Source organism: Quercus lobata, chromosome 10 (assembly GCF_001633185.2).
Source record: "Quercus lobata isolate SW786 chromosome 10, ValleyOak3.0 Primary Assembly, whole genome shotgun sequence".
Lineage (NCBI taxonomy): Eukaryota > Viridiplantae > Streptophyta > Magnoliopsida > Fagales > Fagaceae > Quercus > Quercus lobata.
Window position 1 is genome coordinate 15514873 of NC_044913.1, and position 26200 is coordinate 15541072.

General features: G+C 31.9%; 1 protein-coding gene across 1 annotated transcript; it reads right to left on the minus strand.

Annotated features, from left to right (window-relative positions):
- Positions 1–11047: 11047 nt before the first annotated feature.
- LOC115963987 (homeobox-leucine zipper protein HAT5-like) lies at positions 11048–13539 on the minus strand. The gene is made up of 3 exons (XM_031083265.1): positions 13005–13539; positions 12177–12571; positions 11048–11951 (listed from the first exon to the last, which is right to left on the minus strand). The coding sequence occupies exons 1-3, from the start codon at positions 13147–13149 to the stop codon at positions 11502–11504; spliced, it is 990 nt and encodes a 329-aa protein (XP_030939125.1). The 5' UTR covers positions 13150–13539; the 3' UTR covers positions 11048–11501.
- Between the last annotated feature and the right edge of the window lie 12661 nt (positions 13540–26200).

The window sequence follows — 26200 nt, forward strand, 5'->3', positions numbered from 1 at the left end:
ATTGATTGATCGGTTGGATTGGGATTTTGGGCCAGTGGTTGTGGCGGTGGTTGGTTGAGTTTTGGGCCGGTGATGTTTGTGGCTGTAGTGGGTTTCGATGTGTGGGTTTTGGGTCCTTGATTGATCGGTTAGGTTGGGATTTTGGGCCGGTGGTGGTGTCTTGGTTGTGGCGTGGTTGGTTGAGTTTTGGGCCGGCGATGTTTGTGGCCTTAGTGAGCAGCGGTGTTTATGGCTGTAGTGGTCCGGCAATGTTTGTTGAAGATTTTGAGTTTCTTTTTCTTTTTCTTTTCTTTTTTGTTGAGGTCTTTTGATTTGGAATTTGTTAGAGATCCAGTGATTGTGATTTGGGCCGGAATTTGTTGTAGTTTGTGGAGGTTGATTTGCCGTTGGTGGTGATTTGCTGTTGCCGTTGGTGGTTTGTGGAGGTTGATTGTGATTGTAGTTTAATGTGTTGGAATTTGTTTAATATTATTTAATGTGTTGGATATATTATTTTAATGTATAGAATTGAAAAATAGAAGATGTGATAAATGGTGAATTGTAAAATGATGTGCTAAAATGATAAAGAAGATTTTTTATGTGTCAAAATGACATTTTTTATGAGAGAGCTGATAAGAATGCTCTTACTCTCAAGGATTTGAACTCATGATATTAATTTTAACCAAACCACAAGGAAGTAAGTATTTGCCATTGTACCACTTACCATCATGGAATTAATCTCTCTCTCTCTCTCTCTCTCTCTCTCTCTCTCTCTCTCTCTCTCTCTCTCTCTCTCTCTCTCTCTCTCTCTCTCTCTCTCTCTCTCTCTCAGAGGCTAATTTAATTAAAATATAATCTAGATCTAATGCAACTTCACTCCGACATGGGTTATATTTTAATCATGAAAGACAATAATCTTTCTAAACATAAATCTTTTCTTCAATTTTTTAAATAATTCAATAGTTGCAACAATTGTGAGAGATTCGAACTATGATTCAACTAATTAAGGAGAGGATGCTATCCACTGAGTTGCAAAATACTCTTGGCTTACTTTTTTCTTAAACTTTAAAATTATGTTCTATCTAATGACTATGCTTTTGAATTTGAAATTTTATGTCTTCCTTTCAATACATATAAGAAAATAAATAAACAAAAATACTCAAAAGAAAATTGACTGGCAAAGATGGATGGCTTTTGAGATAAAGGCTTCAGTGGTGATTGAAGCTTCGATTAGTCGACCTCGCAAAGTGATGTGAGTATAGATCTGTGCGGTAGAGTGTGTGTATGTGAGAACTATGAAGAGAACTAAGCATACTAATCTAAAAAAGTGAGTAGAAAATAAAACAATGAAAATAAATAAAAGAAACAAACTGAGATGATTAAATACTTTGAGAATATGAATAAAAAAAAAAAAACCCACAAAATGAAAATTCCATATATCAAAAATTAGGTCGATACACATGACTCATGGGTCAAGTAATATGATAACTCGATTCGAACTTACACAGGTCAAGTCATTTTTCACATTTTCAAAAGATCCCTATACATAGTTATATGATATCACAACCCAAAACTATGACTATTGGTAAAAAGTTTTTAGATGGAAAGATATAAGAAATTTATGATATTTATTGATCAACAAACAATATGAATCTGGTAAATATTGGGTCAAATTGGCATTCCATTGGGGCATGACAATGTGACCTTTTGATAGGTAAGTGTGAGTAGACCCACGGAACCCTACACGTGTATTTCAGGACTTTGCTAGTCATGTCTCATGTGTATCTTAAAAAAAAAAAAAAAAAAAGGAACCCTACACGTGTGACATTACTGATCTTATAAAAAGGACACATGCATGCATTGTGTCTCCGTCAACAACGCTTCCTTCCCTTCACCACGGGTCCCACTTCCATTCAATACATCCCTACATTCTATGCTTATCTGTTTCTCTCTGGAAATACTATACTAAAAACTTTTTATATTCTTTTTAAGAACAAAAAGACATTTAATAAAATTTTTAAACTAAATTTCAAATTTGCATCCTCTAATTTTACCAATTTTCAATTGTGACTTTTAACTTCTATTTCGTTATGTTGAGTTTTCTTATTTGCAAGTTTATTTATTTCAGGTTTTTCGTTAGTTTCCATAAAAATAAAACTCAATTTAGGAACCTTACAAATGACAATGTTTTATTACGCTAAATCCATGTTTTAGAGTCTCCAAGAAACCGCAGGGTTTGCTTGGTGGGCCGATACTGCCCCAAATTATCAATTTATTTTGTAAATTATTAGGAGTTCATGTAACTTATGCCGAGTGAATCGTATTTGATGCATATTATGGGTGAAGAGGAATTCAAATCTTTGACAGTGTTTGACTAGATTTTTTGTGAGAGATTAACTAGCAGATTGAATTGAATAAACTTATAGTTTAAATGACTTAGGACCATTTGGTAGAGAAGTTTGAGTAACATTGTTTGGGTGTTTTTAATATAGGTGTGGGTAAAAAAGTGTGTTGTAATGTGTGTAAAGTTATTTAAAATGTAAAAATATGTGTTAAAACTTGCTCACCAAATTCTAAAAAACCACCTCCATCAAGTGTTTTAAATGCCATAATATTTGGCATTGATGAACAATGCAATCTCATATTTGAGACCGTACTGTTTACCAATTGTAAAATTTATATTATTTTTTTATTCAATGGGGCCCACTTTCTTTTCTTCTTATTATTTCTCTTTCTCCCTCATTTTTTTTTACTCAATCTGTTCTCAGCCTTCTTCCTTCTCTGTTTTTTTTTTTTTTTTTCAATACCTCTTTTCTCCCTCTATGGGTTCATGGTCGACATTCTTGAGTTGACATCGGCCTTTTTGGCTAGAGTTGAGATTGGAAAGGCTAGGCCACTATGGTGGTTATTTTTGTGGCTAGGGTGGGTTTTGACTGCAGTTTTGTGGTGGGTTTTGGCTGTAGAAAACTAATTTGAAGAATGGAAGAATAAGGGAAGGGTGGTGGGTGGTGTTGCTCAATGGGTCTCGCTTTTTTTTTTTTTTTTTTTTTTTTTTTTTTTTTTTACTTAGGTTTCTAGGGTAACGGTGGTGGGTTTATGGTTGGTGTGCCGTGGGTTGAGGCAGAGAGAGAATGAGAGGGAAAAGTGGGTTGGTGTGTCATGGTTGTGCTGTGGGTTGAGGCCGGTGGGTTGTGTTGTAGGTTGAGGCCGGTGGGTTGTGCCGTGGGTGGTGTCATGGATGATGCAGTGGGTTGTGTCGTGGCTTTGTAGTGGCTTTGTGTGGGTTTGTGGTGGCTTAGGCGATGAGAATAAAAAAGAATAAAAAATGATAAATAAATAATACTTTAATGAAGTAGTAAAAAATAAATAAAAGTTTTGATGTTAAGTTTATTGAAAAGTAATGTGTTAAATGGTATAAAGTTTGGTTTTTTTGATGCTAAAGCTAAAATTTTTAAAACTCTTGATCGGAATGTTCTTAGGGTTGATTTGAATACCGCTTATTTTACTGAAACTAAAAACTTATTATTGAAAGTACTGTAAATAAAGGTAAAATGTAGCTGAAATAATACAGTAGAACTTATGAATAGTGCTAACAAATACAGTAGGACCTATAAATAATAACAAAAATAAGTTATATAGTGAAATAATTTATACTTTTCATCTGTACCCCATCAGAGACTTAATTAAACAAAAGTAAAGTTAAAGATTTAAAATAAATTTTGATTAGAGTATAACTTGTAATTTAACCAAACTTTAATTAAAATATTAGCATGCGGTTAGGTGCACAAAAAATCATAATTTTGGACTTTGATCATCAACCAATGAGATGATAGATCTAGTGCCACGTTGCAGTAAATGTCCACGAAGGTGGGGCCCGCTACAAATTTTTTTGATCTTTTAAAAAATTTCCATCCGGGTTGCTTGGTAGACGCTGTCTTGATGGTGACGCTTGTTTGACAAGACTCAGCTCAGATGACGAGATCTTTCGATCTGAACCGTACACGTGATTGGAATCTGTCACAGCCCCTCAACGTGGGGTTTTTTAGTGGTCGGCAGGAAATCTGGGAAAGGAACCTCGTGCTTGGAGTTTGAGATGGGATCTTCCACCTGGCAGTAGGCATGTAATAGAAGAATGTATAAAATTTACCCCTTTTTTTATTTTTTTTTTATTTTTTTTTGGAAAATGACTTATATTAACAAGTGTATAATTATATAAATTTACAAATTTATTATGGTAGTCACAAGTTTACAAATTTTTGCATTTAGTTTTTATTATTTCTTTTACGTATCCTAAGATAAATAAAGAGAGTGGGTTGTGGTTGTTGTAACTTATATGTGAAGAAAAAGAAATAATTAATCAAGAAAAATTGATATTTTAATGAAATATTATGTAAAATAAATAACTAAGAGCAACCACATCAACTCATGCAAAATCTTGCAAAATAGAAAAGAAAAAAAAAAACATTTCATTTTACACATTTTGACAAAAAAAACCCACATCAGTGAGTATAAAATTATGCATAAATGCACAATTACGATAGTAACCGTGCATATATGCATGGTTACTATTCATGTGCAAATGATTTTTTTATTATTTTTCATGTGCAAAAGAAATGATGCTAGAAAGAGGTGGGTGGGGCCATGTGAGTAGTGGTTTGTTTAATATAATAAAAAATTAAAAAAATATTATTATTTAAATAAAATAGATGATAGAATAAATAAATTGATGTAGGTGTTTTGTAAAAATGATTGTGTAAAATAGAAAAAGTATGTTTTTTCTTGCAAAATAAACAGGAATTTTGCACAGACTGATACGGTTGCTTTAATGATGTATTTTGAAAAATGAGTATGTCAAATAGAAAAAGTAGATTCTTATGATAAATGAATGCAAATTTTTACACAAACCGATGCAAGTAATCTCTAAAAATACAAAAAAATAAATAAGAAAAAAAAGAAAAAGAAAAAGGTTCATATACTATGGTATTGGTACTTTCCTAACATAATATTTTATTCTTCCTTTAAGATTTATAGACTCTCTCCAATTATTTGGACATTTCCTCTTTAGATTTCTATAAATGCAACAACAAAATTCATGTCATCTAATATTATTACTTTCCCAACATAATAATTCATTTTTCATTTTTTTTAATCTTACTAATTTGTACAAATCTCAAGAAAAATGAGTGTCAGAAATGAGAATAAAGTAACTAAGTTGATGGTGTCGCATGTTAGGTCTTATTGTATTGTTAATGTTTAGTTAGACAACTTATCCTCAATTTTCAAGTTTAGCTTTTATCCAATACATTAGAATACTGGACAAAAACCTTGCCCTCAATATTATACTCTTCCTTTCTCTTTTCCCATGCTCCACTTCGCCTAAAGTTTAAGATCCGCCAATGCCTCCTCCCCTATTGACCCCTCTCTCTCTCTCTCTCTCTCTCTCTCTCTCCATCATTGTCCCTTGTATGTTCTTGGCCAGTAAGCATTACCCAGAGAGGTTTTTGTTTTTTGTTTTGGTCGGTGAATTTCGAAGGAGGGTTAATAAATTGGTACATTTTATTAAAAAAAAAAAAATGCTCTCTAGAGTTAATGGTACGTACATTGAGAGATACCTTTATAAAAATTCTATTTATGAAAATCTTAATCAAGCATGACGACGAGTTATACCATACGTGAAAATGATGTTTTGGCAATGATGAATAGTGCACTATTTAGTCAGAATTCGAATGCAGACACAAATACTTCTTCAATTACTAGGAAACAATTTTGACTTTGAAAAACATTCTGCAGAATAAACTCCATTGGAGTTTGGAATTCTTTTTGAGTGTCAAAACAAAGAAACGTTAATGAAAAAACAAAGTCAGGTGAAGAATCCTTATTCCTTAAACCCTAATAATGGTGGCACAATTGGAAGTTACTCTCATTTGCCCATTTCTCAGTTTATTCTTAGATTTTCAAATATGTCTGCTAAAGAAGTTCCAAATACTAACCTTATTATATGCTATCATTGAACACAAAGTTCCACGTACAGAGAAAACTTACCTTTCTCAGCTATTCGGCTAAGATCAAAGTTCTCAGAAAGAGGACAAGAACATCACCATCTTCATGTACCATCAGTTGGTAGGATTATATTACAATATTTCAGTATTTTGTTGAACGGGACAAAAGCATGTTGATTGGCATGACGGTGATGATGATGATGATGATGATGATGATGATGATGGCCTTTTCCCATTAAGGTTTTGGCTACCAAGTAATTGATCCACTGTCAAAATTAAGATGAATAGTATGTTTAAAATTGGTTTATATAATTTTATTTGTAACACAAGTCAAATTCGAGTAAGTTAAATTATATGTTCGAATGGTTTATTTTTCTTATAAAACAAACTCAAACTTCTGTACAAACTACTTGGTTATTAACTATTTTTTTTTACCGTATATAGGAAACACTGTATTAATTTTTTTTTTTTTTATGCACTCACACCTCTATTTAATAATTAATAACTATATTATAATTGAAAGAATATTATTTGAATTAATTAGAATAGAATAATTTTCATTTATGAACTTATAAAAGAATTAGATTTACCAACCTTGTTTTATTGAAAAGTATGAACTTATTAAAAATTATTACCATGGTACATATAATAAATATTATCAATAAATTAAAAATAAAATTTTGATATCTTATGAATTTATTTACAAACATAAACAATCTTATCTCAATTATTTACAAGTATATTTTTATATCTATACATATATAAATATAAAAAAATGTTTTGTCTACAATATTTTCACAACAAATTCTAAATGGCAGGTTGCTATTGGTGGAGCAAAAAAGTAATTTTTGTAATAGATTCAAATTATAACTAATAATAAATAATCATCTATGATTTGTTATGAAAATATTGTGAACATAGCACTTCTTCACATATGATATTATATAGAGTAAATTACAAAAAAAGTATACATGATGTTTGCATTAATGCTAGGTATTGCCAAAATTTTTCAAAAATATCAAATTATCTTTCTAAGCACAAACATTACTTAATATAATTTGAAAATATCTTGCTCCTCGTGCTTCCTTCTCTACCTTTGGCTGCTCTTTATTTACCATTGGCTACTTAAGACACTCCATCGCTCATATAATTGTCATAATGCAGATACTATGAGACTTGTGTAGTCAAGCCAACAAACGATGTCAAGTGTAGTTTGTACTTAGGAAGAACGTTAGATATTTTTTTAAAATCTTGGTAGTACCTGCCTACCTAGTAGTAGCTAGCTCAAACCTTAAGGGTTGTTTTTGTATTTTACCATATTATATATAATTGAATTGAGTATAATATTCACAACTTTGTTCATAAAACACATTATTACGTTTGTGATTAATTCATTTACTAGTTAAGTCTAAACTTAGGTTTGAACTTGACTCGTCATAGAACATAAAAGTTTTTTCATAAGTTGAACCTAAACTGATCGATCATAAAATAACTTATTTAAATTACAAGTTACAACCCTAAGCTGTCTGGCTACTGATAAAAATCAAGAAATTATTTTCATCTTTGTAGTATTATGGGAAAACGTGAGAATGGCTTTGAGCCCTTATAATTATCAGTGGTTATGCCAATTGCCAAGTACACGCCCTTTCTTCTTCTGATGCCATTTGGTACAGTGTAAATATATTAAAATTTATTTTATGAGCTGTGATGCACCAAGTGGATGTCTTCTCCTCATATCTTTTTTTTCAATCTTAATGACATGTAGTGCAAATTAACATAATTTAATCTAAGTGAAACTTAATTGCCATATTTTCAATAAGTTTAAAAATGATACTTTGATCAAAATTCTAAAATAAGTTATATTATTTACTTTATATTATTTTAATAATTCGCCATAACTTTTTATTTTAATAATAAAAGTCAAGCCTTCCACAATGTGCTTGCATTGTGTGGCTTAACATAAGTATCACACGTCATACATACTTTATGTATGCCATGTGATTCACAATAAATACATAGAATTGTTGACATAGTTCACTTTGAAACTTTATCTCCAATATTTTAACAAATTTAAAGTACTATTTCGATTTAAACTCAATTACCTAAAGCTTCAACAAATCTAAAATATGTTCCATTATTGTTTTAAAATTATTTATTACAATGTTTTTTCTTCGATAAACATATTGATCTTCTAGAATGTGATTTCACCACAAAACTTCTATAATTTTTTTCTTTTTTCCTAATTGATATAATTTGTTCGTAGCTTGTTATATTTTTAAATTCTCTAACTTTCATGCAAACTTATAGTTTAGAAGATTGCTCAAATCCGTAATTCAATTGCACTTTTCTACTTGTTATTGATTTCTTTGTTATTTATATTTTCTATTATAATCGATGTGGCATAACTTAGTAGGCTTAAGTATTGATAAATTAAAAGTCCTCTTCATCGAAGTATTACAAAACCATATTCTTTTGAACAGAAAATCAAATTATAATAAAAATTGACAGATGGGAAATGTCATCGATACATCAAAAGTTATATTAATACATATATCGATATTCAAAAAATTAAACAATTACAAACATGGACACGTACTAGGTCGAATTAGGTTTTCATAAACAATTAAGTGAACTTGGCTATATAACCATGGGAACGCTTATGACTGTGGAAGTACTGCAGCATATTCAAGTGAAATTTTTTTAGATAATTTGATAGTTAGAAAAAAAAGAATTTAAACTCTTAATAATGTCTTTATTGAAAACACTCAAAATGAAATAGTATAAAAGCATTATTAAAAGAAAATCAAAAGTGAAACATTGCAATAGTGTAAAAGAATAATTCATAGGGAAAAAAAGGTGAAACATTACTATACGGCACAGTCTCAACCACTAATTTTGATGAGACACCCAAAATATTATGATTAAAAACCTATAAAATCAAAGTTTCTATGTATGTGTTTGGGGTGCGCATAGGCACGTCCACGTTGCTTCAATTCACGTTTTTCACTTTTTTTTTTTTTTTCCCTGAACGTGAACAGTAACCTCACATGGGTTCACTGTGCAGGGACAAAAATTACTGCTTATCACTATAGCAGTACTGTTTACATACTAAAAAATATTAAAAATGGGTCCGACGGTACTATTCACACATTTAAAAATTATTTTGCTACAGTATTTTCTGTTTTCAATTTTCAGTTTCAGTAACAATAAGTTCAATCCAAACGGACCCTATATAGACCTAGGAGACTAGGAATTCCTAAAACATGATAAGCAATATTAATGATAATGATTTAACTTTCCACACTAGCTTGAAAGTAGATTATTATGAATCTCAATAGGTTTGATCCGCAAAAAAAAAAAAAAAAAAAAAAAAAAAAAAAAAAAAAATTGGCTTCGTGTGTTTTAAGGCTTTTATTTGCCTAGGGATAAGAGCGATTACGTTTCAAATCTTATCACTTTTAACAGGGTCGAGGAGAAAAATAAGGGAGAAAAAGCCACCTTGATCCCATATGTTGAGAGAAAGTAGGAAACAACAATTTGCATTTTGCTAAGTCCATCATGAAGTTGGCCCCCACAACAAAAAGAAAGCATAATAGCTATGGATGCTTCAATAACCTCCACAAGAATTTAATATTACAACTAGATTATGCATGTAGAAAGATATGTAGGTCAACTCTTTTGTCTATACAAACATGTTTATATACTTTATTATACTATAGCACATATGCGGGTACTCTGTATATGAAAAAATAAAATAAATTAAAAATAGAAGCGTGTTTGGATGGTGAAGAGGGGATTAGAGGAAAGGGGATAAGACGGTTTAGTTAAATAAAATATTATTTGGATTTTTTTTTAGAGGAAGGAGAGAATTTTAGGGGACCTCATTTTTAGTTCTTCTAAATTCAAGGATATTTGAAGGGGAGGAGAGGAGAGTAGTTCCACTATATATTGTCAATTTTTCCTTTTTGACATCGATTTATATCTCTCTTTAAAATTAGGAAAGATGCTTTAAAAAAATTGCGAAAAGATGGTGTAATTGTCAATTTATATAATCATTTTCTTTCTCTCTCCTCTTTGTACTTAATGTTTAGAACATCCAAACAAAAAGATTGAATTTTTATTCCTCTTTACCAAGTTAATTTTTTATTAACAGTAAAATTTAGATATAATATATTAAGTATTTACATTAAGTTCTCCAATTAAATTCAAATATATAATGCATTGAATTTAATTTTTTTAAAGGATAATATTATTTGTGTTTTTTTTTTTTTAGATTGAAATATTATTTGTGTTTAATTAGTTAATACAACCAAATGTTTGAATTTAATCAAAGGAATCTAATGTTTAGCACCTATAATATTATACCTAAGTTTTATCCATTTTTAAAACATCAAAATTCCAAATAGAGGAAAACAATATTTATTCCAGTTTTCCTTACTTAATTTTTAGATCATTCAAACCATAGAAAACAATAAAAAAAGGTATCCTATAAAACAAATATTTTATTTTGATTATTTGGATTTTTTTAATGTTGATAAAATTTAGGTACAGTGTTATAAGTGTGTACCATACTGTTGTGATAGAATTTCAAGCATATGACTTGTTTCGTGATGATTGCTTTTATTGTCATTTGGCTGGTGATATTCGAATTTACCTATTGAACTAAAGCTAAAACTGTGTATAGTGCTAAACAGTATAGTGCATGTCCTACTAATAGTTAGGCACTATTACAACACAAAAACCATAAAGAATAATCGAATACACAAATTTCAAGGATTTTGCATGCCAAAGGCATCTTGCATGCTCTTGGCAAAACATTCCAAACTATTTTTAAGGTATTCCGAACCACTTTTCCGGTAATTTCAACAAATTATGAATAATAATTATTGAATGAAATCGCTAAGACAAGAAAGTTGTGTGACTTAAAAAGAATACTGTAGCTTAATTAGTTAGCACTTTCTAGTATGTTCATAACATCTCACATTTCTCTTTCTTGTTATAATTATTGAATTATCAAAATTATAATAATAATAAAATATATATATATATATATATATATATATTGTGACTTGCGAATATCTACCCTTAAACTTTATTTCTCACACTTCTAAGCAGAAAATTGGTTACAATGTCTTTATCATCCTGCCTACCATGGGCTGTTTAATTTACTGGCACTAATTTCTGCGAGACACAATTTAGACCCAATGATGAACCAATCTTACCAATCCCAATTTGAACACAACTTCAAATGCAATATAGCATTGTGCATAAGAAGGTATTATTTAATTACAATCGCAACCAAAAAAGAGTTTCACTTAATACTAAGAAGTAAGAACCCCTACTAAAACAAATCACAAATGGGGCAAAACGACCAACATTTTTCATGGTGCAGCCCAAACCCCCCCAACAACAAGTTGGCTCGAGATGTATATAACCATTGCTCGGATTTATTTGCTTCCTTTACATCTTTGGCACCATATTATGCTCTAAACCAAATCATAGGAAATCCATATACCACAGTACTTAGTAAGACCAGGACCAAAATGCATGATCATCAGCAGGGAATCCGAAATTACATGAATTTTCGGATGGGTCGGAGTAATCAACATCTTCCAGCTTAGGAAAGATGTATGCAGGCAATAGGCTCTTACTCAGATTCAAATTATCCTCCTCATCTTGAGATAGATCAGACTGATCAGGTTCAAAAACATTTGAAGAATCACCTGGCTCTAGCAGTGCAGAGTGAACCCCATCAGTGTAATGTGGGCTATCTGAATCAAATATATCACTTTTAGCTGAACTCATATCTTCCTGCTTACAAGCCACAATTGACACTTTGGATGCTTCACCCTCAGAAACAGATTCAGCAACAGGCTTTTGCAGTGGTTCCTGAGATAATTTGTTGGTATCAGACAGTTCAGAGATTCCCCTCTCTTTCTCTCTCAGGAGCAGCTTGTCTTGGAGAACAACAACCTGCCAAAACACTTTCGTTAGTGCAATTATGACCCAAATCCCAATACAACAAAAAAAGAAAGGTAGTGAATTGTGGTTGTGGAACACATTGATTTGCCCAAAAAAGCCAGCTTTATAGACTTTTTTTAGCACATTTTTTTGGATTCCATGCCAAAAATTACTTTTTCCCCTGTTTTCTTTGGGGACAAACAATTAACAAAGCCATCTAATCGCACTAATTTTTACCTGTGCTTTTAGCGTATCCTTCTCCTTGAGTAGATTTTCATAGTCAGCCTTGAGGCTATTGTAGCTATCTTGCAAAACCTCATATTCCTTCTCCATCTGTTTGGTCTTCCACCGTGCACGGCGGTTTTGAAACCAAATAGCAACCTGCCGAGGCTGCAAGCCGAGCTCTTTCGCGAGCTGGACTTTCCGATCAGGTTCAAGCTTGTTCTCCACCTCGAAACTTTTCTCCAGAAACTGAACTTGATCGGTACTTAGCCGCCTCTTCTTCTCGGGTTGATGGAAATAGTCTTCCAAGTCCTCGTCTCCATTGTCATCGTGATCATATGCACGGAAAAAAGGCCTATTCGATCCGTTTCCTCCACGAACATCTGCAAAGCTCACCATAGATCTTGAACCTGAAACACAAACGCACAATACCACACTTCAAAAATACCATCTTCTAATCAAACACCACAATAAAAACTAAATTTTGAATTGTTAACATATTATTGTTTCGTATTGTTACACACATGAACATACAAACACATTGGAAGTGTCCAATTGATTGAGTTACTAAAGAATCTTGTTCAAATTCTCTTTTGCTTGGTCATTCTTGTATAACATATAAATTTGGTTCGGTTGTCTGAATCAATAGTACCAAGGATTTAACAATAAGTATACATGGCCAATTAGTGTAAGTAAAAGCATAGACTCTACGAATGCAATATTACATAATAAAATGAAACCATGTTCATCTAGACAAAGCAAAATTAGAGGTAATTAAACAAAATCAAATTGAAGAATACAAATAACTCATAACATAATTTTTGTAAAGCTTAAAGAGAGTACCTAGGAAAGAAGGGGAAGACCCAGAAAGGAAGAGAGAATCAAGAGGCTCAGAAGCACAAGCACCCTTTTGATTCTGAAACAAAACACTCAAATTGGAACCACTATTACCACCAGTACCACTGCTATAGACTCTGCCACCAGCCATAGTATTTTAACAAGACCTGATCAGTTTTTTCTTTTTGTTTTTTTTTTATTATTTTGTTATTGTTTTTTGTGTGTTAATCAAGCAGCCATGACAGCTAGATTACGCTGATCCACCGGTGCTGGTTTTGTGGGAGAATCTATGGTTTGTGGCGGAAGAAGCTGGTGATGATGATCTCGGTGATGTGAGAAGTATGGGAGCAACGGCTACTCACACCCATCACTCAGAAGAAAGAAACAAAGTTGGAGGACTCCGATCACAATTGAGGTGGAAGTGAAAGAGAGTACCGTTGAGGAAGTGATATTTTTGGTTGGAATCTCAGAGCAGCAGAGCTGAGCTGAGCAGAGCAGAGCAAAAACAGAGAGAGAAGCGAGTTAATTTTTCTCTGAAAGGAGACCCTGATGGTGTTATAAAAAGGGGAGAGTGGAAACGTTCAGAGCCGCTAGTTACTATGATGCCCCTCTTAGCTAAAAGAATAACTTTTTTTTAAAAGTTTCTATTTTTTATTTTTTATTATAGCATAAAATAATATGAATTTGGAACTTGCAAGTTTCAACTTTCAATAAGCTATAGATGGAAGGGTTGCCTTGCAACTTGGGATTAGAGCAAGTGTTGTTTAAGTCAAATTCTTGCATAAAAATTCTTATATTTTATTTTAGCTATCAATTTCTCAAATATATTTCACATCAAACTTTCTTCTCTTTTAACCACTATTTCATTTAAAAATTATATACTCATTTATTTTTTTTTTTCCCTTTTTTCCTATTGTGTTTGGAGGCTATCTTCCATGTTAATTTTTGTCTTTTTAAATTTTTTTTAATGTATCTCTCATGTAGATTTTTGCCAATAAATTCTCCAATTCTGATATGTGATGAATTGATGAGTGTCAATAAAAAAATCTATAGACACAACTTTTGTGTCATAATACCATGAGTCATTGAAAATAGGTGGTAGGAAAAAAAAAAAAAAAAAGTGAAAATAGGTTGATGTGAAAGTTGTGGTTAATGTCTTTTGTCGTTAAAATTGTGATGCATAAGTTATGATCTAAGAAGACCTGATGCCAAGTCGAGTGGCAAAGGAGAGCAGCCATAGAAGCTAGTAGGACTAAGACATCCAAAATTTTGGTGGGCTCATCCATCACACGCCCAAGAAGAGCCACATCATGGCCAAATCAGCTGACCACCGCACAGCCAATGACAGTCACCTAAGCCTTAGGCCGGCCACTGTATGCTTCAGGTATGAGAGAGAAAGAGAACAAGTTGGAGAAAAATGTTGAAAAAAATAAAATAAAATAGTCATTTTGTTAAGTTACAGTGCCATTGATTTTTTATTATACACGTTGCAACTTGAAGTTGTTTAGGCTAATTATAAGTTAGCCCAATGTTAAGTTTGTTTGTTTGTTTGTTTGTTTTTCTTTCTCCTCAAAGAGAAAAAAAGACCCAATAGAACATGATATAGAGGTCACGTGACAATTTGGTACTCAATTTGACTTATGCATTAGTTTAACCAATTTATTTGATTAAAGGCGAGATAAAAAAAAGAATTTAACTAGTAATATAATTTGCAAAATTTTGAGTTTAGTATATGATATGAATAATTAAAACATATATTTGAGTTGGATCTTGGAGTAAGAGTACGTAAGTCTTACATCACAGCTAGTTATTTTCAATTTTTATGTGTACAAGTTTAATACAATAATAATTGTAAGCAAGACACTAAAATGGCATCATATTGCATCTAAATCCATAGAGAAATTTTATAAATACAACAAAATCTCACAATATTTTTACAAAATTCTTGTTTTTAATTTTAATAGGTCCCAATTTATTATTTTATTTTGACCTATGAAAATTTGACACTTCAACTGTTGTAATAATTTGTTTTGATTGTAACATAACTCAACTCCATAATAGCCATTGCACTTTAATATTAGTAAGGAACAAATTAAATATAACTTTTTTAGTATCAACATCTGAATATGTTTTTAATTTTAGAGTTTAATTTTTAATACAACTCTAATTTCATTTTTTAATACATAGCATATAATTTCAATCTATAATATCTGTTCTATTATAACTGTTCTTATTATCAGATACGACACAAATTAATTTTTGCTATAGATGAAATTCAAATTTCAGATTTCTTATTCAACTATAAAAAAAAACTTTGTTGAACTAATTAGAACCACGATACAACTTCATTTTTTTTTTCAAATAAAATGATTCAATAAAAATAAGTTTTTTTATTATAAATGTATTGGACAAGAATATACTTAAAAATGATTTTAATATTTTTCAACATAAAATAAAATAAATTAGGGGCCAAATGGAAATGGCCATCAAATTAGGTAGAAAGATAGTAGGGGTAATTTGGTAAGTGAGGGAGAGAGGGGGTATATCCGTATAAACGGTTGGGTACATGACAACGAGGCAAAGAAAAGAAGGGAAAGAAAACAAAGGAATCCTGTCCAATCAGTCGCTTTCGGAGTTGAGTTGAGCGACGGACTGTGACGATCTCTAGAATGAAGGGCTAATAAACGAGTGAACAGGTAAGATAACAGTTCTTCTGACTTTGGTCACCTTCCCGTCAGAATTAGCTAGAACAGTCCACGCTCCCACCACTAAAAACTCGGCTCGGGTTCCAACACGTCGGGTCCTCATTGGACCACGTCGATTTAAGTGTGGGTCCCACCCTGTCGCTTCACAAGATTTTTTATTTTTATTTTTGTTAATAAAAAAATACTACTGCTTAATTTGTATGGTCTTGGCTGGGCCTCAAAGTAGCTTGTATAGTTGGATATATGACATAATTAACTTGTTTCTTTTTTGTCGTTTGGTCTTATTAGCAGTAGCTTGGATAGTTGGGATTTCTACGGATTTGGACTCCTTGGGGGTATTGCAAAGTTAAAAATAGAATGTTAAAAATTTTTGATCGAGAATTGAGATTAAAGGTGATTAAAAAAAAAAAAAAACTTATCTCAATCATTGAAAGTGTAATTGCATAGTAACTATTGCATTGGATTTCATTTAGAATTTTGAGATAAAACTTGACTCGGGTATAGTGTCTTAAGTTGGTGAGATTTGTCCACCTTGCCCTTTAAGTACGCTCGGCAAATGATCAATTCAAGTAAAACATGATCAGATTTAACCTATGCTTGTAAGAGTCAAAACAAAATTGAGAAAAATAAATGAGTCAAATTAAAATAAGGAGAAAAAGTTAATGAATGTCCTAAGAGTATTGATTTATTGAGTATTTTAAAAGTTTTTATGGGTAAAGAAAAAAATAGCTAATTTTTTTTTACAACTTTTTATACTTTTAATAAAAGTAATATCAAAACTTTCTTAAAATTGTCCACTAATAAATGCTCTAAGGACATTTGTTAATTGGACCCTTAAAACAATTTATTATTCTTATGATCCTTACTCATTTTTGATAGATTGAGTTAACTCGGTTTGATAATGCACTAAAGAGACCATATCCAAATGCATAGATATATAAGAATAATCTATAACATGTTAGGTAAACAAAAACAAGGAAATAACTAATAAGACAAGATTATTCAATTACAGAAAACTATAAGGTATTAGTAGTAGATCTGGCATTCGAAAAATTCATATTTAAGAATCACACCTCAATTTGATGGGTAATGTCATTAATATTTGCATCAAGATCAATATAGAAAATTAGTCAAATTCCATTAACATCCTTCTAAACTTTTTATGTTGTTGTATTAAAACCTTCTAAAATGTTATTTTGCCAATTTGATACAACAATTTTGTGTTTGTACTTTGTACTCAATAGACCCAAGTTCAAGTAATGTTCGATCCATTTACTAACAAAGACAACATGTGGATTGCACGTGCCTTAATTTCCTCCACCAAAACGTGAAAAAATAAGGAAGCTTAAGGTTTTTTTTTTTTTTTTTTTTTTTTTTTTTTTTTTTTTCCCAAATTTGAAGCTTTGGAAACAAGACTTCTTCTCATTCTCCTTATCCTTCTGCATCACCATTTCATTTTCCCTACCTAATAATCTTAAAGTTCTATTGCGACCATTCCTAAAGGCAATTGTAACTTGTGTCACTCTCGCCAGTCGCCACTAGCATTTCCTTGAAGCTTGATTCTAGTTATAGTTGTCAAAATGTGAATTATACTGTGAATTGAATTTTAATTTTGTTTTTATGGGGGGTGAAAAGTAGATCGAATGACTAAGGTTGGTTTTAATCCAGTTACTATTCACTCACACAATTAATTTTTAGAGATGGGATGTAAGGTCAATCTTTAAGTACCTGTTATGTAACAGGAGATGAAAGTAAGACCAAAAACTATATGCGAAGTGGTAACATTCAACTGGAAATAGCTTGAAAATTGGCTAAGTATTCGTTCTCGGGTTCAGTTCGAGGAGGAAGGTACAATTGGATGGTTTTTCTCCCTTTTTGTTTTCTCTCCTCCTTTTCACGTCCTTCTTGATCCAAGTGCTTTTTGGCTTTATATAACTTAGCAAGGATGCATCTGGATCTTACATTTGGAGGGTTGTGATCATACTTTCTTGATACTTGTCCCATCAAGACCTTACTAGAAGGTTTTTACACCAAAATACGAGCTGTGAGGAACACTGTTCATGGTCATTTCCCCATTAGTATGGCCAACTAAGTGGTTGCAGTGCATTTAATGCGGAGGGGATGGCTACCTTGTCCTTCCTTTTTCTTCTCTTCCTTGTTCAATACCAAGTTACCTTTGTCCCCCTTGGGATTGCATCGTGCTCCCTTCATTCCTGATTCTCGGCCTTCTGAGGTTAAGTAGAAGCCCTCGACATCTTCATCAACGACAACATCCCGAACTCCTCATTAGTTAAATAAGTCATCTTTGTGAAGTTCTCCTCCTTGGAAATGCCCTTATTTTCTTTATTAAAGGCTTTCGATCCTTGTCCCCCTACAATTTTTGTTGGTACTATATATTGTATCATGTATTGTATGATACACATATACTTAATAAAATTTATAGAAATATATATATACACACATATATAAAATGTATATTTATTATAAATTTGTAACATATTCATCAAATGACTAATTTAATCATCACTTATGTAATAATATTTTGAATTTTCTAGTGGTTGACACTGTAGAAAATCTAAGACTTTATAAAAATTTTATGTGTGAACAAAAAGTAATAATAAAGGGAAAAGCATTAAAACATTTTTTGGGACGTTATATACTTAATAGACCACGAGTGATGCTATAACCAAAAATTATTTTATAACATTTTTACAAAATGTTGTTGTGGCAAATTTTTATTGGATCTATTATTTATATCACTTTTTTACTTACCAGTATCTACTTACTGCATCAATAGTTTGTAATTTAAAAAAAAAAAAAATTTATCTCAAGCATTTTTCAATTGACCATGAACAAATAAACTCTACACCATAAAAACTTGCCCAATGATAATTTCTCTCTTTTCACCCCTTTCTCTGTCCATAGAGTGAGCATTGATTGGTTGTTGACTCTCGTTGACCTTTTCTTTATATGACATTTTTTTTTCATGCCCATTGCTTCTTCAGTTAATTTTCACCTAGGTTTTGAATTTAGGGGTTTGTTTTTCCCCAATGATGATCCCAAATAGTCCAAAATTAGGAAAATTTTCCCCATTTGGTTTTGTTTTCATGTTTGAAAACTTTTGCTCATATAATTATTTAGAACAATAATAAATATTAATGATTTTTTCGTATAAGGCAAATAACTGAAAATGCTTTTTGGCATTTTGTTTTAATCGCATCTAAACGTGAGTCAATTTTTTAGAAAACAAGTTGATTTCTTAAAAGAAAAAAAAATTTAGTAATAAAAGAAAAGGGAGCTTTAATTTAATTATAAAACAAAATTTTCAAATGAAAGAGAAAAGATTAAAGGGCACTTCTAATATAGTTAGGGAGATGGGGATGGACTTGGATCCTTGGTATGTTGGGTTGGAGGTGAAATGATAGAGGGAGAGAGAAAATAGGAGGAAAAAGGTGAGAGGAGAAAATTGGGTTGGGAGAGTTTTCTCCCCCGAGACCCACCATTTAAGAAGAAAAAGTTTTCTCCCTAATTTGGGGAGAAAATTAGAGAGACAAGTGGGGAGAGAGTGAATTTGATATGAAATTATCCATCTATCCTCCCCTTTATTTATTAATGTTGCTTTTTTATTTTTATTTTTTAAGGAAATGTTCGTGCTTATTGCTGCTACCTCTTTTGTCTGTTTTTGTTTTTGATTTTTTGTTTTGTTTTGTTTTTTTTTTTCACTGTACCACGTTGGTTGGCTCTCTCTCTCTCTCTCTCTCTCTCTCTCTCTCTCTCTCTCTCTCTCTCTCTTTTCATATCAAACACAACTTTTTTTTTTTTTTTTGCTAGATGTTTTATTAGCTGTGTTAGTTTGTAAGTTTGTAGTACTTAAAAAAAATTAATTTTTATAAACTATTAAAAAAGTTGTATTTTATGTATTAGAGGCATGAGAGTAAATTTATACAAACTACATTTTTTATCTTCTCACTTTTTTACTCAACCAAGCAAAAGAGTTTTCCATCTCTTCACTTTTCCACTCCTTCATCCAAATATGCGAAGGAAAAACTAAATATTTTCTATTTATCCACTTTTTTACTTCCTTCCTATTTTCTATTCTTCCAATCAAACAGACCTTAAGATCAAACTATCAATTGCATATTGCCACTCCAATTACAAGGCAGTGAAAATATATATTAGGTTTTTGTTGTAACGGTTGCTATCATTATTAAAAGGGTGCAACAAAAACGGTTGAATTATATGTGTGTGTTTGTTTTTACTGCATAATTGGAGTACAAATTGCAAAAAGGTGATATTTTAAAATTTGAACATTAAACTTAATAAAGGGGTAAAAAAGAAAGTGATATGCTTATCGAAAAAGAAAAAGAAAGTGATACTTCTGATTTTTTTTAATTTTCTCTTTTGGTGAAAAAAGGAATGTACTGGCCATGACAATTAATAGAACTGGTTGAACACAAATATTATCTGAACAATCTAATTGAAGAAGTGACATAAGTAAAAAAGGCTACCTATCAAAAACAAGGAATTCATTTTGTTGTGTGCTCCTTTATCCAAATTAAAAGCATCTCTATATATTAATCTACTTCCATGAAGATATCTGGGATTCGATGCACCAACAATGATTTACAAAGTGGGCCTAGCAAAGATATTTGTAAGAGTTCAGAGAGAGGTTCACAGTTGGACCATAGATGAAGCATCCAGCTCCACCATTGATTGATACCATGAGAAGGATATGTAATATAGGTTCTGCTGCAGTGGTGTAGGTTTGATTTCACAAATGAAAAATAGTGGTCCAATGCTTTAAAAGTTTGTTCCCGTTTAGGTTATTTTTTAGCAGTAATCGACAACCGCATCAGTGTGTGTGCATATGTGTGATTGCCTCTATCGTTTCCGTAGCACTCAAACTAAAGCATGAAACAATGGTCCAAAGCTACAGGGCAAAGGTCCCCTTTTTATTGGACCAATTCAAATGGGGGGATCTGTTCAATGTTCATTGCCCATCAACACAATGAGCGTTCAAGTATAAAGGTTCTATGCCCCCTCTCCTTTACATATTAAGCTTGATTATGACGCTGAGAATTCCAACTTGTTCCTCTTCTTTGCCACATACATGAAATTGAAAATGGTTAATTAATGCTTTAAAATGTTTAAACTTAGCAAACCTATCTAGTGTGTGTTTGGAACGCACGGAAAACGTGCGTTCCTATGTTTTGTTGAAAAACAGTAAGTCTCATGTACCATTCAAGAGACCCACAAGTACTTTTTAAACAAAAAAAAACTTTAAAACTGAGTTCCACAATTCATATTTACACATTTAAAAATTATTTTGCTACAGTATTTTCAGTTTTCAGCAATAAGTGATATCCAAACAGGCCCCTAAAAAATTTTAACCCTCACACATCAAAGCTATTATAAGCTTAAATTCCCTTAGAGCATTCCCATTAAGGATGCTAAAAATGCTAAAAACTAAATTTTACCACCAACACACAAAAATAACCCCTACATCAAAGATTTCAAATGCCAAAAATTTTGACACAGCTACAATGAGCTGTTATCAATAACAACTCACTGTAGCATAAATGTTAAACCAAATATTATTTTTTTATTCCCAACAGTCACTTTTTCTCTTTCTTTTTTTATTTTTCTTTTCTTTCTTCTCTGTCCTCTCTCACTTTCCTCTTCTCTCTTTCCCGTAGCTTCTATTTCTCTCTATTTCAGGGTTTGAGCTCCTCCCCTCCAAGGTTTGTCGGTGGGGAACTTCAAAGCCCAAACGCCATTGGGCACAAAATCTACTTCGCCTTGGAGTGTTGCCGCCGATATGGAGGTAGAACTTAACTGCGAGGTGATTTGATTTTGTGGGTCTGGGTTCATGGGTCTTTGACCGACGTAGGCATCGGTGTTGAGAGGAGATCGACGTGGGTCATCGACTAAGAGTTCGGCATGGGTCATCAAGTTGATCGGCATGGGTCTCTGATTGGCGTGGTGGTCATTGGAATTGTGGTAGCTGGTGGCTGGCCGCCTCACTTGACTCTGACCAAGCCGATTCACTTGCTGGTATGGATCAGGCCATAAGCGATGGCATTGATGTGCTTTTTCTCTCTCTCGATGGTTGTTTTCTTTTTCCTTTTCCAATTGTTGGTGGTGATGAGGTTATGGGTTTGGATTTGTGATTTTGGTGGCTTGTTTTTCTTTTTCTTTTTCCGATTGTTGGTGGTGATGAGGTTATGGGTTTGTGATTTGGTTGTGATTTTGGAGGGTTGTTTTTCTTTTTCTTTTTCCGATCATTGGTGGTGAATGGTGATGAGGTTGTGGGTTTGATTTTGTGATTTGGTTATAATTTTGGTGGTTGGTGGTCATGGCTATGGGTGGTGGTGACAGTGGTAGTTGTTGTAGTTGTGGTGGCATCAACAAGTGGTTTTATTTTTTATTTTTTGTTTTCAATGGTGGTGGTCGGCAGTGGCTAACTGTGGGTGTGGGTTTGCGAAGAAAGTGGTGGGTTTTTAAAGAAATGGAGAGACACAGATAAGAAGAGAGAAAGAAACATATAGAGAATAAAAAAATAATATTTAAATGAAGTGGTAAAAAATATAGAATTTTTGATGTATTATAAAGTGAGGTGCTAAAAACTAAAAAGTAGTGTTTTGAAATGGATTCTAAAAATTTTGACTCCCTTGATGGGAATGCTCTTAGGGTCCGTTTGGATAGAACTTATTTTGTTGAAACTAAAAACTGAAAACTGAAAACACTGTAGCAAAATAATTTTTAAATGTATAAATAGTGCAGTGAGACCCATTTTTAATGAAAAAGTGGCTGAAAAGTGAAGTTTGTGAGTCCGTGAACAGTGCACGGGTGCACTGTTCACGGAAGACTTGGTCAACAACTGCGGCTAGGAAAAAAAAATAAAAGCTGAAAACGCACTACAGTGCCAAACGTGGACGTGGACTTGTTTCCAAACCCACACTTACATTGCATTTTTGCATTTCTTCAATGTTTTTTTTTTTTTTTTTTTTTTGATGAAGAAAAAATAGATATGGGAGACAACCTAAGTTGACATCTTTCACCTAAACGTGACAATAATGTATTGTTCAATTTTACTCATTGAAAAAACCAGAGTTGGAATTCTCCCACCCCACTTATTGTAAGTATATACATCAATTTCTTCTTTCATAGATTATAACTTCCGGGTCTTACTTTCAGCTTGTTCTGTTCACTTCAAATTGGTAGCCACTTGGCAATCAAAATCAACTTGCTTTCTAGATTATAATTGCATGTTAGAATTGCATTTCTCTCGTGTATAATTGCTTTAACAGCCAACTTGCTTGTACATAGAACATTATTGACACTCAATGGACCAGACTAGCATAATGAACAAGTTCTTGCCTATACAATAGTTAATCGCAGAACAAGATTTTCTGTAAACTAGTTTGAAAGAATTTTCTCTAACGAACAATATAACAATTTATAAAACTATTCATATGTATTATTTAAATATGTTATATAACTCATTTAAAAAGTCATATATATATATATATATATAAAACTATTCATATGTATTATTTAAATATGTTATATAACTCATTTAAAAAGTCATATATATATATATAAAACTAAAAATATATGTGAATAGTCTTCTTAATTATAACTGCCACGTAATTGATTGAAGGAAGTTTCCTCTAAACCAGGTTTGGAGGTTTAAACTTTTTCCTCTTTTAGGAATAGAATTTCAAAAATCTCAAACAGCACATACAAACTTTCATTGTCTATGGAGACCTTGATAGTGACCACACAGGAGCTCAAGCACGATAAGGGTTGGTTGGTTCGTTCAATCTGAATTACCTTCAAACATTCGAATCTCAAAAACATACTACATTCTAGAAAATCCAACTAAAATAATTTCGTTCTTAGTTCTTAAGTTTAGAAAAATACATGTACTTTCACAAAATAGATTGTCACTTTCAGGGAATTTGTGTAAGAATTTTATCAGAAATCCTATTAAAATCTCACAGGAATACAATTCCCACTATTGGAATAGCTTTCATTCGTCATAACTTACATGCTGCTTTTTTTTTTTTTTTTGGGTCTAACTTACATGTTGCTTTTAATTAAAATAAAATTCACTTCTTTTTCTATTTTTAATTCGTTCGAATATGCCTCAAAAATCAAAATCCCCCAATGATCATGACACAATGGAAATAGGAAGTTAGAAGTTAGGTTCACCAATGACAAGCAAATTAATTTTGTACAATATTCATGCCATACAAGAGTTACAGACACATGCATCGAAGGTCAAGTGCAATGATTTGATCAATTTCGGGCATCTGTTTAGAATCTTTAGATCATTGTATTCTGCAAAAAAAGCTTGCGTCTATTAATTAATTTAAATTACTAATATTATAAATATTATAAATTTTACTGCAAGAGCCTTTCATTTTGAGTATTGACTTGACAATCAAGATAAAATACAACATTAAATACTTTATAAACAAATTGCACATGACCCATTTATGGCTTGGGTTGCCCTTTTCCATTTTTGATTTAAAAAGTATCATTTTGTCCATAATTCACTTATGTGCCCACCATTAAAAAAAAAATAAAACATTAAAAAAAACAACTATTTAAGAAATCAAAATACCTTTCTCTTTGTTCCTTGACGATATTCTAAGAACAAAAATATATAATGAAAATCACGTTTCTTCATTAAGTTGGTTCTCCTACTAATAAAAGGATTCCAATGATGTGTTTATTGTAAATGCAAATTTGATTTCCTAAAAAATTGTCCACAACAAGAAAATCAAAACTTAATTTCATATTGTCTATAAATAAGAAATATGCATGAACACATAAGAGGCATTTCATTGAGGACAACATATAATCAATAATTTAAATTCTACACAAACAAAACCAATAGCTTAAGTTAGCTTTTAAGCTTATTGGACTGTGAACTATGCCACTCCACCTCAAAATTAATTGGTAATGAGAAAAACATACTCAAATCTTTTTATGGTATTCAATATCGCACTTCGCAGGCCTGCTTTCAAAGCAGTTGTAAAAAGTCAAATTGTAATCCCCCGACAATCTCTTTCTCACGATGACACTCTTGTAACTCAAATCTATGACATTGGCTCTAATATCATTTATCGAACCGTGAGTTGTACCATTTCACTTCAAAATCAATTGATGGCAAGAAAGATACACTTAAATCTTTTATGGCATTAACACTGTACCCTGCATTCCTATTTTTAGAGTGGTTTTAGGAATCAAATTGTGATTCCCAATAGAAGTTTCCTCATTACTATAAAGCAAAAGCTCCAAGTTCATCTCCGACTTCTTTTCCTAACTTTAACCCAAAATATCACAAAAACAATCCCAAGACATTCAAACCCAACTAACCTAAAACCACTAGCAACCACTAATCAACCCTACAAATCACATTCTTTTACTTTATTTGTAATATGTGAACACCAAGTATGAAAGTGTGTATATTGTGTGAAATATTTCACATTAGAAAGTGTGAAACAATAATTTTCCAATAATATTAAGTTTTATTGGGTAAGCATACTCCCTTGGATCTCTAAACGGAAATGAGTTGATCTATGGTGAAGTAATTGTCGTCTAGAAGATGATGACCATGAGAAATAATCAAATAATAGGTTTCCAAAAAAAAAAATTAGAGGAAAATTTGGTCCCCCTAACCCAATGCTTTACTAGTGGACCATAGATTCACAAACCTACACTTCTATTGCCCACTGGCCATGACCCTAAACTTACTCTCTCGATCTCTTACGAATGGTCCATGCTTCCATGGTCAAAACAAACTGGACTTCTTTTAAGGTTGTGTCCCATATCGATAAGTTCCTAAAATGTGTAAATGCGAAATATCTTCGTGCATCTAAATCGATTTAATTAGTTTAATCTAATTGTAAAAAACCCTTAACTGCTGAACCCTTGCATTTCTGTCTCTATAAATAATTCAGAAATGATAGAAGAAGTTTGGCAGTAAGCCACAGCAGAAAAAATGTATGTAAATGTAAAACTCAAAATTATATACTATATTTTCAATATAATGTGGGATAGTCTACCAATGAAATTGACTTATCTTTTTTCTTTTTTTTTTTTTTTGGGGCGAAAAGAGCACTAGCAAAAGCCTCTCATAGACTCATAGTACATACCAATATTATTTGTCATAGTACAAGCAAAATACAAATGTGCTCAAGAGGATTATTAAAAACAACTAATTCTTACTAAAGATTAGTTCATTTTCTAGTCAAGATATCAGCACATCTGCTCGCGTCATGAAAGCGTCTCATTTTCATATGAGGAATTTGTTTGAGAATGTTGTTGCAAAGTTGCAATCCAATATAAAACATGCATGGTGAAAATTGTTTTTGAGAGTAGAATTAACCCAGTCATGAATTACTTTTGCATCAATTTTTATTTCTACTACATATTTTTTTTCCTTATAAACAAGTTACAGGCGTGGAGGCTTCGGTCAGGTGC